At 42.8% G+C, this 17,958-nt stretch overlaps 1 protein-coding gene across 1 annotated transcript in view; it reads right to left on the bottom strand.

The window, feature by feature from the left end:
• Positions 1–17,958, bottom strand: part of ANO2 (anoctamin 2) — a 373,482-nt gene that overhangs the window by 328,008 nt on the left and 27,516 nt on the right. The window contains exon 2 of the mRNA XM_073621286.1: positions 3,773–3,960. Coding sequence (XP_073477387.1) covers positions 3,773–3,960 — 188 coding nt within the window. The remainder of the gene's footprint in view (positions 1–3,772; positions 3,961–17,958) is intronic.

Here is a 17,958-nt window from a genome sequence, read left to right as displayed (position 1 = left end):
ACTCACTTTTGTTGCCAGCAGTTTAGACATTAATGGCTGTGTGTTGAGTTATTTTGAGGGGACAGCAAATTTACACTGTTATACAAGCTGTACACTCATTACTTTACATTGTAGCAAAGTGTCATTTCTTCAGTGTTGTCACATGAAAAGATATAATAAAATATTTACAAAAATGTGAGGAGTGTACTCACTTTTGTGAGATACTGTATATTGCCAGCATACCATGGATCTTCATAATAACATCCAAAAGTTTAATAAAGTGATGATATCACAGCAGATGATTGTGGCATTTTAGGGTCACGCAGGAGCCCTTCATCGGGCATCACATGCCTAATGAAAGGGGTCCTGCTTGGCCCCGAAACATTGCAATCCTCTGCTGTGATATAATCACTTAAATAAACATTTGTCGCCATTTTTATGGTGTGCTGGCAATATATGCCTTGACTTGCGTTCTTACCCTGTTACATGTAGCCCTGAAGGAGACTACAAGTAGCCACGCTGACACATATTGCGCAGGCATGGTCCACTGTTGTCACTATCAGGGAATCAGTCCAAAGCAATGATGTGCAGTCAACACTGGAAAGAGTGCATGTAGACAGGAAGTGACTGCAAGAAGCTGGAGAAGATCAGCAGCACTGGGATCCATAGAAGGATGAATAAATGTCAATACATAATTTAAAAAAATAAAAATAAATTGGGATTTTTGCAGTACACAGTGTTTTAGCACAGTGTTTTTAGCAACTAAAGATCTTCCTGTTATGGTTTAGAAATTACTTTAAATAAGCCTAGTAATGTATTTATTGGTATTAAGTCCATATTTACAATCAGGCCCTGACTGGCAGCCTGGCAATCTTGGCTTTGCCATCAGCTATTTCTGAAAATATTTATTTCAAAGTGTAAGAATCTGTAGTCTTGTCAGTGTATAACAGACCTTTCTATAAATTTCAGTGCACCCTTTACACTTTTCGCACCTTGGCCATAAATTGGCAATCAACAGATATGCTATTGGTACATAAAGATTGAATTGAATTATTACAGAATCTGTTCCAAGTTCCAGTCCAGAACCTTCAATGCATTTTTGCAAAATTGAAAATGTCACAATCGTTATATTTTTAACAGAGACAGAATTTATACGTATGAAATGAGGCTGCATTCATCGCACAGGACATTCCAATAATTATATATTGTTTTTCCTCCTCTGTTTGATTCAACTTTATAAATTATTCCAAAACATCTCCTTTCCTCTCACCCCCTATACTTACTGGAAGTCCTTGTAGACTTTCCGGATCCATTTTAGAAGCGAAATTCAAACAGGCAATTTCTCCTCCCACCCTCCTCCGAATGAGAATCAGCAAAACAATTGCACAGGGAGTTCAGCCTGTGTCATCCTCTCGGTTTTACCAGAGATGGAACCCATGAAACAAGATCCATTGTCAGATGAAAGAGGATCCTGGGAGTTTCAGCTTGCTGTGGAAGTTGGTAACCATCAATGGATGAGCACTCTGCAGGATGTGCTTTGCTGTAACCGATCAGCAGAAGGTCTTCTCTTCTGTGTTGGAGAAGCGTAAATCTGGGCGCTGTTCACTCATTGCCTTGGCACCTAATCTTCCCAGGTAAAGCTATCTCCATAGAGACACTGAGAACATGAAGCAGCTCTCAGCTCCCAGGGGTACGAGGCCTGGGAATGGAGACAATCTTACCTGAGAAGTGATTATTAAGCTGGAGAAAAGATCGAGCCTCTCCAGGCAGCTGAGGTTTTATAACCCCACAACACAACTGAAACAAACGCAAGAGACAAATGTGATAACAAGTCTAAAGAAACTCTGCACAGTGTGGGCATCTGTGCGGGTTTCGTGTTTGATCAATTTGTGATAAGTGGGCAGAGATGGGAACACAGGCCTGGCATGGGGGTGTCAAGATTTTAGGGAATGGTGAAGTGCCCTTTATCTTTCCTAGGCAAATAAAAATTATAAATGTCAACTTTATCTGTAGACGTATAACCCACCTTACATACATTTTTATAACAGAAAGATAACATTTGACTATAAAGCTTTTCACTAGCTACAACAGAGTACAGTTCTAGTTTTTTCATTGCTGCTCGCTGGTAGGCACACTGCTCAAGCAGAGCAGTGTCACTTCCACTTTCAATTAGAAATAAAAAAAAAAAAAAAAAGAACTCACTGTTCATAATGTTATCTTTCACAAATCAGTGCTGGGCCAGGTGGAAATTACTAAGGCAATGAAATGAAATGTATCAGAAGGCCACCACATGGATTCTCCAATCTCCAGGATTAAAGTAGAAGTTCAGCCTAAAATAAACTAACTCTAAATCTACTGGCAGCCACATTCTAAGACTAATCTAGCCCTGTAAAGCAAAAATCGCTATACATACCTTTTCTGCAGCCGATCCGGCCTATTCGCACCTTTCCCCTGACCACAACAAGCTTAGAGACACATCATATTATTTTGTATTTGAGAGATAGCAAGGAGCTTATAGTAGGCTTGTTTCAGAACACCTCTTCTGCAATAAAAACACAGGTGATAGGAAGTAGGGTGGACTGGTGCACTTTAGCAAAGCCTGTAGCCAGTGTTGCCTGTATGCATTTCAAGACTAAAATTTCAGTATTGACGGACTTTTCCTGTAAAGAGACACTGTCACTCTACCCATGCAGGACAAAGTGACAGTTTCTCCAGAAAAGGCCCCCTGGCCCTCTTATACACAGCTTTCAAGCACTCTCACTGCTTTCTCCTCTGTTGTAGCTGGTGCCACTACTAGGTATTTCCAGTTATGGAGGAGCAAGGAGCATGGGACCTCCTTACTTGTGACAGCGCTTGGGCCCAACAGCCAATTTCTAGGCCCAAGCGCTGCCACTTGACCAAGGGAGTGAGGTCACCATTCCCTCCAGGCCACCAACATTGGTGACTTAAGATCTTATGACTGAGATGGAGAGAGGAGCAGTGGGGTAGTGCAGACAAAGTGAGTATAAGAGGGGAAAAGTTACTGGGTTTACATGGGTTGAAGGGATGGGGTCTCTCTAACTTCATTATCAACATATACAGTACATTTTCTATTCTTCATTACAGGATGCTGAACCTATTGAAAGCACTAGAATTCATCTTATCATTGCATGGACCTATGCTGAGCAACACAGCTCAAGGCACATACAGGGAAATTCAATACATTCCTTTTGGTGCTTCGGCCCTTTAAAATGGCCTGCACCAGATTTGAAAATCCCTTCCATCCATTTCAGTTACTTTAACAACACCTGCCTCAAATTAAGGTAGTGGTGCTATGAATGCAGCAAATTTGAAGATAATGAAAATGGAGGTGATTAAGATTAACATGTTGTCCACAATGACATTTGTTGTGTTGAGGCACATTAGGATTCTAAAGAGTGTCTTAAGCAGCCCAAAGCCGTTCAACCAGTAGGTTGAATAAAACAAAACTGACCAGATTCAATCATGGACATATTGGAGGTAGATGGGGGAATCACTCCTACTGAGCTATTGTGTTCTGGCGCTGCGCTGCTATAGTCCGTGTCGGTATATGGATTGAAATTCGGCCGGTCCCTGCTGAACTGGCCAAATTGCGATTTATGTATGGCTGGCTTTTATGAATTCCTCTCATAATGTTCATAGTGTGGTGGACCCCCAAACTCTTCTATCCCATAGACATGACAACAGTACATTTCTGTTGCTATTGCAGATATCAGACAACAGATGTCTTTACAAACAATATAATGATTATACCAGAAGATAAAGGGTGACTTACTGAGTTATTGTGGCTATCCACACAACAAGAGGAATCAAACGCTCCATTGATGCTTCCTTGGTGTGGGAATGTTCCGGGTAGGTACTGATTAACAGTAAGATATTTTGATTTCTGTGTAATAGTGGAATTATCAAGGGCTGTTTTCTTCTGTTGGCCATTGTTTAGCTGAGTCACAGATAATGGAATCTCTGCAAAACAAACACAGTGGAAAAATTAAGGTAGATATAAATCCTAATGCTAAAATCTCATAAAAGCTTTGGCATGTTAATGGCACTTCAAAAGTAATTTCAAATCTTTTTAAATCTGCAAACAGTTATTAAATATTCCTATTGATCCTGTCATGGTGGTCCTTGTTCAGGCATTTCATGTGAACCACTTACACCCACAGGTGCTGCTGGATATGATAGATTTTTGGTTCTGTTACAACGCTCTAAGCATGCTCAGTCCCCACTGACACATCTGGTTGTAAATTGGAGGCTGCTCACACCTGTGTAACTTAAAGTGTTGCTAAAGTAAAAGAGAATAGATGCAGCTGTGCACGCACTGGATCTATACTCCCCTCTCTTCTCCTTCACACAGGGGGCAGAGAAATAGAAAATATTTTATACCTTGATGTAAAGAATGCTTCAGGGCAGGTCCGTCTTTAAAGCAGGGCAAAAGGGGCAGCTGCCCTGGGCCCTATCATTGTTGTGGGGCCCAAAGCAGCTGCCTCATACTTGCCAACTATCCCAGTTTAAATTCCCTTGTCCCTTGAAGTTTTAGTCCCTTGCTGTGTCCTGATATCTCAGTTTGAAGTGCTGCTACTAATGCTGCCCAGTACAGATGACTCACCTGCAGACCCTGTGTTTACATGTAAATTACGGCATCCATATGTAAATAGCTGCATCCGGTGGCATAGATATGTAAATAAAGGCGGCATTCATATGTATATCATGCCCCCTGCAGTGAGGAGATGATGTGCTGTAACCTCTAGCAACCAATCAGTGAGCAGTATTACTGTACAGTAATCTCTAGCAACCAACCAACAAGCATAAATCATGTGCTGTAACATCTAGCAACTAATTAGTGAGCTGTAATGTGTGCTGTAACCTCTGGCAACCAATCACAATTGCTGCCTGATCTGATAGAGTAAACTGATTTTAAGTATAGCTGCTATTTATTATACACCTCAGAGCATGTGGAGAGCGAAATTGTATGGGGGTATGGGGAGAGGGGGGGGCAAGAAAACATTTGCCCAGGGTCCAATCAATAATAAAGATGGCCCCGCATTAAGGTAAAAAAGTTTTTAGCGTTAGTATCACTTGAAGCGTTAGTTGTTGCAACTCTATAACAGCGCACATAAAATAGGCCACAAGCAACTTGGTGTTAAATAGAATAAGTGTATTGAGGCAAGGCAAGGTAACATGGAGCACAAACCAATAAATGGCCAAAGATCATGTTAGAATAAGTTAGGCTAACTAATTCCAATACCAGCCTTAGGTATAGCAATTAGCTTAGACCATAATAATGCTAAACCAGATTAAAATGGATTCCACGGCATTAATAAGGAGCCACATAAACAGTAAGGGATGTAATGACAGTAAAGGAAGTCTCACAGTATCTCTGTAATAACCAATTCTAAGAAAATGTCCTGGAGTGCACTCTGTAGTGATACCTGGTGACTCATGTAAAAGGTTAAACCGGCTGACATCGGGGCCCTTCTGTGAGAAAGAGTGAAGCTGTCACTTTAAGAGTGTGCAATGGATGGCTGATGGGCTGCTAAGTAAGGAGCATAAACTGTGTCAGTGTTCAGATACAATCAGATGATTCGGCTCACCCCTTTTGGTACAAGTGTAGGCAGGTGCCTACAAGGGGCTAATGTTTTTCCGCTGTGCTGATTCATGTTCTTCAGCAGGGGGTGGCAACTTACGGCCCACGGGCCGCAGGTGGCCAGCCGCCGCTAAATGAATTCACGTCCACCCGGCCGGCGGACATTTTTTGTAGAGCCGGCGGTTGGCTTTCTTGGGATAACAATGGATGCGGCTAAGAAGCCACTTGGCTGTTATCCCCAAGGTCATCCACCCTCCCGACGCCTTCTGATGCTCTCCCAGGCTCTCCTGTCCCACTGGGAGGCCCGAGCGACCAGCTGGTACATCCGCCTGCTGGCTGGAGACCCAAATGAAGCCGGAATCTTCTTCGATCGGGTCTCGGATCTGGTAACCTAGGAGCGATGTCATGACATCACGTACAGTTTACAGAAGACTTAAAGGCGCCAGATTTGAAAAAATGACAGTATTCAAATCAGCCAAACTTGGCGCTTTGAATGCTTTTAAGTGGAAAGGAGGGATTTGGGGTCTTATAGACCCCAGATCTCTCCATAAAGAGTACCTGTCACTGCCTATTACTGTCACAAGGGATGTTTACATTTCTTGTGACAGCAATAAAATTTAAAGTGCCCCATCCCTCCGTGCTCGAGCGCAGAAGTGAACGCATATGTAAGTCGCACCTGCAAATGTAAACAGTGTTCAAATCACACATGTGAGGTATAGCCCCGATCGGTAGAGCGAGAGCAATAATTCTAGTACTAGACCTCCTCTGTAACACTAAACTGGTAACCTGTAGAATTTTTTAATGCGTCCCCTATGGAGATTTATAAATACCATAGTTTGTTGCCATTCCACGAGCGTGCACAATTTTAAACCATGACATGTTAGGTATCTTATTTATTATTATCTTCATTTATTAGCAGGTGAATGCGGCCCTCCATGCACTCACATACATTGAATCTGGTCCTTAATTGGAAAAAGGTTGCTGACCCCTGTTCTACAGGTGTCTCAGGCCCCTTTCACACTTGTACGACACAACAGTGCATCCGACTTCAGTAAACAGGGATCCGAGTTTGATCCCCGACAATACCAGGCTCTGTTGTGTATGAATCATTAGGGGGTACTCAATCGGTTCCCCCTCCAAGAGCATACCAGGCCCTTCAGTCTGGTATGGATTTTAAGGGGAACCCTCCACGCCAAAAAAACTGCATGGGGCTCCCCCAAAATCCATACCAGACCCTTATCCGAGCACACAGCATGGCAGGTCAGGAAAGGGGGTTAAGGACGAGTGAGCACCCCTCCTGAACAGTACTAGGCCGCATGCCCTTAACATGGGGGGGTGGTTTCCCCCCCACCCCAAAGCACCTTGCCCCCATGTTGATGAGGAACTTTTTTCTGATGTTGACTCGACACTCTCTCCTGCTCTAATGCTGGGTGCGCTGTGTGCCAGTACTCATATTGGCATGGGGCTGGGTCACCGTAGGCCCGCCCCTTATGACGTCACCTCCCATCGTGCCCCGGGCGTGACATCATTACCCATCATGGCCCGGGCGGTGACGTCATAAGGGGCGGGCCTCCGTTGACCCTGCCCCATGCCAATATAAGTAGTGGCATACCACGCACCCAGCATTAGAGCGGGAGAGAGCGTTGAGTCAACATCAGAAGAAGAACAGAGGGAGAAGAACAGAGGGAGAAGACAACGTGGGAAAACCCGGCAGAGGCAGAAGACAGCGGAAAGAGGGATAAGAACCAGAGAGGGCTAGAAGACATTAGCGGAGAGCGGAGAAGACCCAGAGAGGGGAGAAAAACTGAGGCAGAGGCAGAAGACATTAGCGGAGGAGGCAGAAGACCTCGCCAGAAGAGGGAGGAGAGTCAGAGAGGGGAGAAGTCAGAAGAGATCCCGGAGCTGCCTAATAAATTACTTTAAAAACCTGTGTACTGTGTTTTATTTTTGACATTTTTTTTTTCGATGAATGGGTAGGGGTACAATGTACCCGATACTCATTCACATAGGGAGGGGCGCTGGAATCTGAGGGCCCCCTTGTTAAAGGGGGCTTCCAGATTCCGATAAGCTCCCCGCCCGCAGACCCCGACAACCAACAGCCAGGGCTCATCAACATGGGGACAAGGTGCTTTTTGGTGGGGGCCTGCCTCAAAGCACCCACCCCCCATGTTGAGGGCATGCCTGGTACGTTTCGGGGGGGCGCTCGCTCATCTCCACCCCCTTTCCTGACCTGCCAGGCTGTGTGCTTGGATAAGGGTCTGGTATGGATTTAGGGGGACCCCCACACAGTTTTTTCGGCATAGGGGTTTCCCTTAGAATCCATACCAGACTGAAGGGCCTGGTATGCTCTTGGAGGGGAACCCATGGCGTTTCTTTTTTAAATTTGGCGTGAAGTTCCCTTTCAAGATCATCAGAGCACAAGTCGCATGCCAAAGTCGGATCAGTTAATACAGTGATCCGACTTTGATCCGACTTCAGTGGTATTCAATGGGTTGAAGTAGGATCAAAGTCGGACCAAAGTAGTGCAGGGACTACTTTGAAGTCAGCACGACTTGAAGTTGTACTAATATGAATGGTAGTCGTTGGAAACCATGGGGAACGACTCGTATCAAATTGTTACAATGTAGAAGTGTGGTGGAGCTAAGAAATTGGCTAGATTTTCCTGTCAGTTTTCCAGAGATCCATGTGAAAAGGGCTCACAGAAGCCCTGAGAGCTTCCTGCTAGAGTTGCCGGGAAAATGCTTCCAAAATTTAGTTGATACTCTGCTGTAGGATCACCCCCTTTTCGGGGCTGTGATAGGAGCCTTTTCCGGGTTACTGGAGAGGGTCTCATGCCTGGGGACCAAATGGACTTGTAGCTGCTAACCATGGGTCCTCTGCCTTTAAGGATCACTGCCAATCATGGACTCTAAAGGACTATGGACTCTCTGCTGTTATTTAGGTATGATTACCTTATCGGCACTAGAACAGGAATGTGTATGAGAAGCTGCTTACAAGAACTGTTCCTGTATGTTTGCCTTTCTTCAGTGAAGTTACCGTTAACTGTTAATTGTCTGGTCTGAAGTCTCTCAAAGGGGATGCATGCACAGCTTATCAAAAGAACAGGGTTTGCAACACAACAAGGGGACTGAGCCAGAGGAACGTACAGCACATGGCTCTAACACACAAGGTACTGTCCAGTGGAAGTTAAAGTGTTATTGCTAAGGACTACAGTATTTGTGTCATTGCTTAAGGCAGTCAATCAGTCAAGAGATGGGTGACTGGTAGGGGTGAAGGTTCCTCTGGTAGTGGAGGGGGGTTAAATGCTTGGCACCTCCACTAGCAGTGGGTTTCCCACTCTTTGGGACCAGCCTAGCAGCGCAGAATGCCTAGGGACTCAGCCGGAAGTCATGGAAGAGAGTGTGTAGAAAGACCCTGGAGAAGAGAGCAAGCACAGAGGTTGGAGAGAAAGAAAGAGAGGTTTCCTGCATCCCATAGCAACAATAGAATACGTCACTGGGAGAGAGGTGACGTGAACTGCTTGATTGGTGGAAGGCTCAGTGGTGTACCAGCCACAAAATACTGCACACTAGACATGTGCTGAATGGAAAAATGTGTTTAGTTTCATATAGATCTATTATGTTACTAATTTTGTTTCATTATGAAATTAGTTTAGTTTGGTTTCGGAAATTCGTTTCGTTTAATTTTAGTTAAATTTCATTTTGTTTCCGTTAAAATTTGTTTAATCTATACATTTTCTAACGAATTTAAACTTTTCAAAACGATTAGAATTCAGATCAGTCAAAAAACGATCGACCAATTCGAATTCTGTGTCAAGAAATAGCCGGCCGCCCGTGTCCTTAACAACCATCAGTCATCATCTGTCAGCAGTCTTCCCCAATAGCCCGGCAACCCTGTGGCCGGGGGCTTATCAGAATCTGATCCCACCCCCCCATGTGAATGGGTATCCTTTCAACAAAAAGTGTCAAAAATAATAAAAACACAGAGACAGTTTTTGACAAATCCTTTATTAAAAAATAAAAAACAGTGTCCCCCAATGTAGATCCATCAATCATGCCACCCGCCAACCCGAAATTATAATTTTTTTAATTCACTCTCTCCGACACAGAGGCGCTATGCCTAGTGGAGGCTCCTCCATTTCACGTTTCTTTTATAGAGTAGGGTGGGGCCACCTATCTTCACCACATGGTGGCACCGCCCCTTCTGACATCACAGACCCAGCATGCACCAGTCCGAGATGTCAGAAGGGGGTGGTGCCACCAGGTGACGTAGACAGGTGGCCCTGCTCCTTCCATATAAAATCACTGTAAAATGAAGGAAACTGCAGTAGGCATAGCGCCTCTGTGTTGGCGAGATCGGTTTCTTTTTTCCGGGTGCGGCTGGTAGCGTGATTGATGACAGAAGGGCCTGGTATGGACTGGGGGGGGACCCCACGGCATTTTTTAAAACATTTTTCTATTGCCGGAAATGGTATTGTATTCCTGGCAATATAAATGTCATTTCATGCATTTTTAAGGTGCTTTGGGGTGGGAGGGACAGAGACAACCCCCCCCCCCATGTTGAGGGCATGTGCCCTGGTATGGCTCAGGAGGGCGGGGGTGCTCAATCCCCCCCTTTCCTGACCTGCCGGGCTCCATGCTTAAAAAAGGGCCTGGTATACATCTTTTTTTGGGGGGGGTGGGGGGTGGGACCCTATGCCGTTTTTTTTTTTTTACACTTTTCTATTGCCGGACAATTGCCGGTATTCTTTTATTTATATTTATCTGTCAGTGGGGAAGCCTGCTGACAGAAGATGGTTGTTACTATTTCTTCACACAGAATTCAAATCGGTTGATCATGTTTCAACCGATTCAAATTATAATCTTTCAGAAAAGTTGGAATTTGTTAGAAAATAAACAAAATTAATTTTAATGGATTTCAACAAAATTCATTACTATTTGATTATTTCATTCAGGGATTCGGATACATCCGGATTTCTGAATAACCAAAAATTTGTCCGAATTGGTATTCGGATCGAAACAAATTGCACGTGTCTACTGCACACCTGGGAGTGGTGTACCCTAAGCTTGAGAGTGTCTGAAGTGTACAAGTGTCATCAGGTACGGGAATCAGCACAGAAAGCAAGGGCCCAAGCCCTGCCCACACACAGGAATCTGGTCCGGATTACCTGATGGTCTGCTGTCCTTAGGTACCTTGGACCCGGTGACTCATTCCTCCCAAGCAGGTCCTCACAAGGCTCAGACTCTCAGTTCTGGTCCTCAGGGGCTCTCTGATGTAGGCACACATCATACATCAGATCACAAGATAAAAAGCTCCACATGCATTGCAAAACTGATTTATCTCTAGACTGCGTTACGTCACAGGGTCACGTGACTTCCTCAGGTGGATTCACGGGACCCTGTGACGTAACGCGCAGAGGAGGGGCATGTGATAAAACAAGACGCTGAGTTAAATATTGGTATAGCATGGAGCTGTTGTCACAGAGCTGTGGATTTTAAAACTACGCTGTACATAGTTGGATTATTCCTTACATATTGATATAGCCGATTTTGAATGAATTTTATTAGTTCCATGTTAACAGATTTTATGTTATGATTTTTTCACATATGCATTGTATAGATTAGTGCAACAGTTTTTTAATTAGAGGTTTATGGATGTATTTTAAATACGTTAAAAATTTTGATATATGTTTGATTCACATATGGATTGCATTAATTAGCGCAACTGTTTATTTATTTATTCACTATTTGTCACATTTAAATTGGGAGTGTGCTACCAGTTGTCAGCTGAGTCATTTTGAATATTCTAATATTTATTAGTTACTTGCAAGATCTTTGATTACCAATTGTAACAATGTTTGGAGTGTATTTTGTTTAATGCTTAGATGCAGACCAAAAGCCTTTAATGAGCACATAATGTTAGTTCCACTAAACCTGCATGCATGTAAAGTTAGAAGATTTATTGGACCTTGATCCACAATATAGATTATTCACTACATACTGAATTAGCAGATTTTGAATGAATGTTATTAGTTCCATGTCACAGATTTTATGTTATAATTTTTTCACATATTAAAGCGCAACAGTTTTTGAATTAAGGGTTTATGGATGTATTTTAAATACGTTGAAATTTTGATATATGTTTGATTCACATATGGATTGCATTAATTAGTGCAACCGTTTATTTATTTAAACATTGTTACAATGTTTTTATGAATGAAGTCTGCAAACGGTGATTGCTGTGTTCATTCACATAGGACACATTAATTGTGCTCCTAAAACACAGAGTGGATTGTCGATTCCCACAATTACACCAGACAGAGAGACGTAGCAGGGAGAGATGGGTTCCTGCGCAGAGTGCCCAACTTTTTTTTAATATATATATATATATATACATTTCTTCTTATTGCTTTTATAAGAATATAAAAATACAAGAGAAATACAAAAAAAAATCAAAAATACAAAACACAAAAAAATACACAATAAAGTAGAAAACAACAAAATGTATTGCTTAGTGAAACGCCAGTAGCATAGCATAGCACAGGTTTTTTGATAGACAAATATTCCCTGCAAAAGTATCAAAAAATAGCAGAAGCAGCACTCCTGGAGCTAGTGCAAACCAAGCATTTAATATCCTGAATCTATAGGGGCAGGACATAGAGTGAGTACCTAAAACATCACAACAATCAACAACAAATCATCAGTCCAATGTCAGACACTTTCTCACAAGGTTGAGATTTAGACATGAGAAGATATTCGGGAACCAGGTGCCTAAAGTATGTGTGGATAACAATGAAGTGGCATCAAATACCGCTAAACGTGGGTTGAGTGTACTAGAAGAAGGCTCAGGCATTGGTCGAGGGGTTGGCAAGTCAGGGTTGCCAAACCTTGTCAAATTTTTTGGTACATCCTCTACTTAAATATGTGGCTTTGTAAAAGGGCATCATTTTATTAACTAGACCCTTCCAGAAAGTTAGAGTCAGTGCCATAGGTTGTTTCCAGTGGAGGCCAATAGCTTTGCAGGCATAAAACAAAAGCATACTTAAAAGGGTCCATTGTGCTGTAGTTCAGAGAGCCCAACCTTTGCATAACAATTGAAGAAATAGACAAGGGTTGTACCATCTGGAAATGTGGTTACTAGGGATGAGCTTGATGTTTGAGTCAAACGTAAGTTCGACTTGAACATCGGGTGTTCGCCCGTTTGTCGAACAACGAACAATATGGGGCGTTTGCGGGAAATTCGAGTGCCGTGGAATGCCCCATAATGCACTGTGAGATCGCAGTGCATTAGTGTCTGATGATTGGCCGAAACATGCACATGACCTGCATGCTTTGGCCAATTACAGCGTGCTCTACAGAAAGAGCCATAATTGGCCAAAGGCAGGGTGCCATGTCCCACACTATATAAAAAACCTATAAACCATGCGCTTACTCCAAAAAAGTCATAGATGTAAGCAGCTAACACAACAAATAGAAAATTTGTAATAAATCATATATAACCAAGTGTAGCGCTAAAAAATGAGAAAGAAAATATTGCTATACCACATATAATAGCAAAATGAATTGTGAAAAGATAGTGTTTTGTATACTTTGTGAACATTCATACATATAGAACACTTATGTTATAAAGCCTTAGGGTCACCAAAAGTGATAACAGGATGTAAAAATGGCAATAAAGTCCAAAACTGAATGTGCAGATACGGTGAACATAAATTTTGCAATGGTGATAAATTCCAAAACATATACTCGTGAGAGATTTCTGTATGTTATCCAACATGTGCTGACAGACCCTTGTGCGAAACCGCCACCTAGGATGACTGGAGGCTTACCAGAAAGTTGGGACCCACCTAGCATACGCTATATGGGTCAAACAGGCTTGGATTGCTCACTGGCAATGAAGGTAGGGAACCAAGGGCTGGTGAATGGTGAAGTTGTAACGTTGCTATCCCAAAGAGGTCTTCTTCATATGGAAGCTCGGACACCAACGGACATTACCCACATGTAATGAAGAAGGGGCTCATAGCGTAATTCCGTAAACCATAAAAAATTTATTAAAAGGAAAAACACTTACATTTCAGAATAAAAAGCGCTTGCAAGTAAAATGGCGGCAGTGGAGTCCTCCCGACGCGTTTCGTCATACAAGACTTCGTTAGTCCCACACTATATAAAGCTGCTTACATAGCGGCCGTGTATAGTGTGTGACTGTGGATGGAGATAGATTGAGCTAGATTAGGCAGGCAGGTTTGTCAGTTAGTTGTAGTGTATTTGACATATATACAGTCAGTCTAGTATATATATATATATATATATATATATATATATATATATATACTCTGCATTTAGCGTAGACTATATATAGTGTATATTCAGGCAGTATATATATATATATATATATATATATTAGACTTTGTGCACAACGGAAAATTTAAATTAGTTTCGGTTCATTGTCATTCGTAAAATACATAATTTCTCGAATCATGTTGAATTCATTCGTTATATCCGCTATCATTTCTTTCCTATTAGTTGAAATTCGATATTTATGTATGTATATATATTCGTGATAATGATTCGTAGTTTGGAAAGTCGTTTGTTTATTGAATCTCTTCTCCTCTGCTCAAATGCAATATAACACCCTTCTCAGGAATGCACTTTGCCAGTAATCCAACCTCCAGCACAAAATTATTCAGTTGATTGACTGTAAGATTTACTTTGAGTTGACCTTTTGTTTCATTAGATCTTTAACGAATTACCGAATCATGTTGAATTAATTTGTTATATTCGCTATAATTTCTTTCGTATTAGTTGAAATTCGATATTTTTTCGGTCATTCGGATGCATCTGGATGTCTGAAAGATGCAAAATTCGGCCGTATTTCGATTAGTTACAAAACGTATTGCACATGTCTAATGTATATATATATATATATATATATATATATATATATATATATATATATATATATATATATATACCATATATATATATATATATATATATACCATATATATATATATATATACCATATATATATATATATATATATATATATATATATATATATATATATATATATATATATATATATATATATATATATATATATATATATGTGTGTATATATATATACTCTGCATGCAGTGTAGCATATATATATATATATATATATATATATATATATATATATATATATACACAGTTCATTTGGTGGTGTACATTATATAATTCACTTCAGGTGGTGTATTCATATACAGTATCTCACAAAAGTGAGTACACCCCTCACATTTTTGTAAATATTTTATCATATCTTTTCATGTGACAACACTGAAGAAATGACACTTTGCAACAATGTAAAGTAGTGAGTGTACAGCTTTTATAACAGTGTAAACTTGCTGTCCCTTCAAAATAACTCAACACACAGCCATTAATATCTAAACCTCTGGCAACAAAAGTGAGTACACCTCTAAGTGAAAATGTCCAAATTGGGCCCAATTAGCCATTTTCCTTCCCCGGTGTCATGTGACTCGTTATGCCGTGTACACATGGTCGGACTTTTCGACCGGACTGGTCCGACGGTGATCATGTACACCGGCCTAAAATAAAGAAGTTGATAGCCAGTAGCCAATAGCTGCCCTAGCGTCGGTGTTTGTCCGTCGGACTAGCATAGAGGCGAGCGGATTTCTGGGTCCGGCGGAGTTGTAAAGATTTGAAGCATGTTCCAAATCTAAAGTCCATCAGATTTTCGACTGGAAAAGTCCGCTGAAGGTCCTATTTAGCCCACACACGATCGGATTGTCCACCGGACTCGGTCCGTCGGACCAGTCCGGTCGAAAAGGCCGACCGTGCGTACGCTGCATTAGTGTTACAAGGTGTCAGGCGTGAATGGGGAGCAGGTGTGTTAAATTTGGTGTTATCGCTCTCACTCTCTCATACTAGTCACTGGAAGTTCAACATGGAACCTCATAGCAAAGAACTCTCTAGCGATCTGAAAAAAAGAATTGTTGCTGTACATAAAGATGGCCTAGGCTATAAGAAGATTGCCAAGACTTTGAAACTGAGCTGCAGCACGGTGGCCAAGACCATACAGCGGTTTAACAGGACAGGTTCCACTCAGAACAGGCCTCACCATGGTCGACCAAAGAAATTGAGTGCACGTGCTCAGCGTCATATCCAGAGGTTGTCTTTGGAAAATAGAGGTATGAGTGCTACCAGCATTGCTGCAGAGGTTGAAGGGGTGGGGGGTTTACCTTTTGTGAATTTGTGGAATGTGCTGTACCACAGTGGCAGGTTCCAAAACGCCATTTCTTTTCATGGAAGGCCATTCCAGCTCTCTACTGTCATGTGGAAGGCAAAGTTTTGGCCTCGTTGGACAGGGCGGTCAGCAGTAAGGTACATATTACCGCTGGCTCATGGTCCAGCAGGCATGGGCAGGGATGTTACCTTTCCTTCAAGGCACACTGGGCAACTCTGCTGGCAGCTGGGAAGGATGCAGGACAGGGTTCAGTGTTGGAGCTTGTTCCCCCACCATGCCTTCAAAAAACTAGTGGTGATTCTGCCACAACATCTGTATGCTCCCCTCCCTCCTCTTCTTCTTCCTCTATGGCCCCTTTTGCAGAATTGTTCTCTGAACCAGCAGTGCTCCCTAAACACTCAAGGGGCTAAGCAAGCAGTCAAACAAATAGATGTCATGCGGTGCTTGAGTTGGTCTGCCTAGGGGACAGGAGCCACACTGGGTAAGAGATTTTGTCAGCTCTGCAATGGCAGGCTCAGAGGTGATTGATGCCATGCCAGCTTCCGGGAGGAATGGTTGTATCCAACAATGGCACCAATCTTCCCTCCGCCCTCCGACAGGGACACTTGACCCATGTTCCATATTTGGCACACGTCCTGAATTTGGTGGTACAGCGTTTCTTGACCAGGTACCCAGGCTTACAAGATCTCCTGAGGCAGGCCAGAAAAGTCTGTGGTCATTTCAGCCGGTCATACAATGCCAGTGCTCGGCTGGCTGACATTCAAAGGGAATGCAACCTGCCCACCAACCACTTTCTTTGTGACATGCCCATCAGGTGAAACTCAAAGTTGGCAATGCTGCAGCGGCTGCACACACAGCAGAGAGCCATCAATGAGTACCTGTGCGAGTATGGCACTAGGACAGGGTCAGGGGAGCTTGGCTTCTTTTCACCACGCCAGTGGCTACTGATCAAGGATGTATACACTGTCCTGTCACCATTTGAGGAGGCCACAAGGATGGTCAGCAGTGACAATGCATGCATCAGTGACACTGTCCCTCTAGTCTTCCTGCTGGAGCACACGCTTCATGGAATCATGGACAGGAAACTTGAGGCAGAACAGTGGGAGGAAGAGGACTTCCTTTCCTCTCAAGGCCCCCTTTAGCCAGATAGCATTCCTGAGGGTTCGCCAAACTCACAGGAAGAAGAGGAGGATTGTGTCAGCATGGATGTCGAGGATAACATGCAGCAGTCTTCAAGAGATGGTTTTCTGTCCCCAGAAACCCAAGGAGTTGTACGTGGCTGGGAGGAGGTAGTTACGGATAATATGATCCTTAGTGACCCAGAGGACTCAGAATTGATTGCTTCTGCAAACTTACACTGCATGGCCTCCCTGATTCTGCAATGCCTGCGAAAGGACCCTAGGATTCGTGGTATTAAGTAGAGGGATCATTACTGGCTGGCAACCCTTCTTGATCCACGTTACAAGGGTAAGGTTGCAGAACTCATCCTGCCTTCGCAGAGGAAGCAGAGGATGAAACATCTTCAGGATCCCTTAAATAAAAGTGTGTGTAATGCATTTCCAGACCCTGGGACCCTGATTGAATTTGCTATGGATCTGGGATCCCTTGAAGACTGCCTATGCTGCCTATTCTTTTCCCCCTCAATCATGATAAAGCTAACTTCCAACAATATTTTTGGTTTAGGGCACCACCAATCAAGGCCCAATTTTTCTGCCCCTGTTTAACAGGGGCATGTTCCTGCGCCCAACAAGAGTAACTGTGAGGGCTTACCGTGTTCTGGCACCACCAAAACATAGGGCCCAATGTTTCTGCCCCTTTTTAACAGGGGCATGTAATTACAATTTTTGAAATAATTTTTAACAGCAGGGACCATTCCGGCGTCCAACAAGAGTAACTGTGAGGGGTTACCGTGTTCTGGCACCAGCAACACCTAAGGCCCAATGTTTCTGCCCCTGTTTAACAGGGGCATTTTTGAAATAATATTTAACAGCAGGGCCCGTTCCTGTGCCCAACAAGAGTAACTGTGAGGGGTTACAGTGTTCGGCCTCCACCAACACCTAAGGCCCAATTTTTCAGCAGAGTATATAGTGCAGTCAGTATAGTATATATACTGCAGTTCAGAGTATATA

The sequence above is a fragment of the Aquarana catesbeiana genome, linkage group LG03 (assembly GCF_042186555.1).
Source record: "Aquarana catesbeiana isolate 2022-GZ linkage group LG03, ASM4218655v1, whole genome shotgun sequence".
In the NCBI taxonomy this organism is placed as follows: Eukaryota; Metazoa; Chordata; class Amphibia; order Anura; family Ranidae; genus Aquarana; species Aquarana catesbeiana.
Note: the sequence above shows the minus strand (reverse complement) of the source record. Positions and strands in the feature narration are given on the sequence as shown.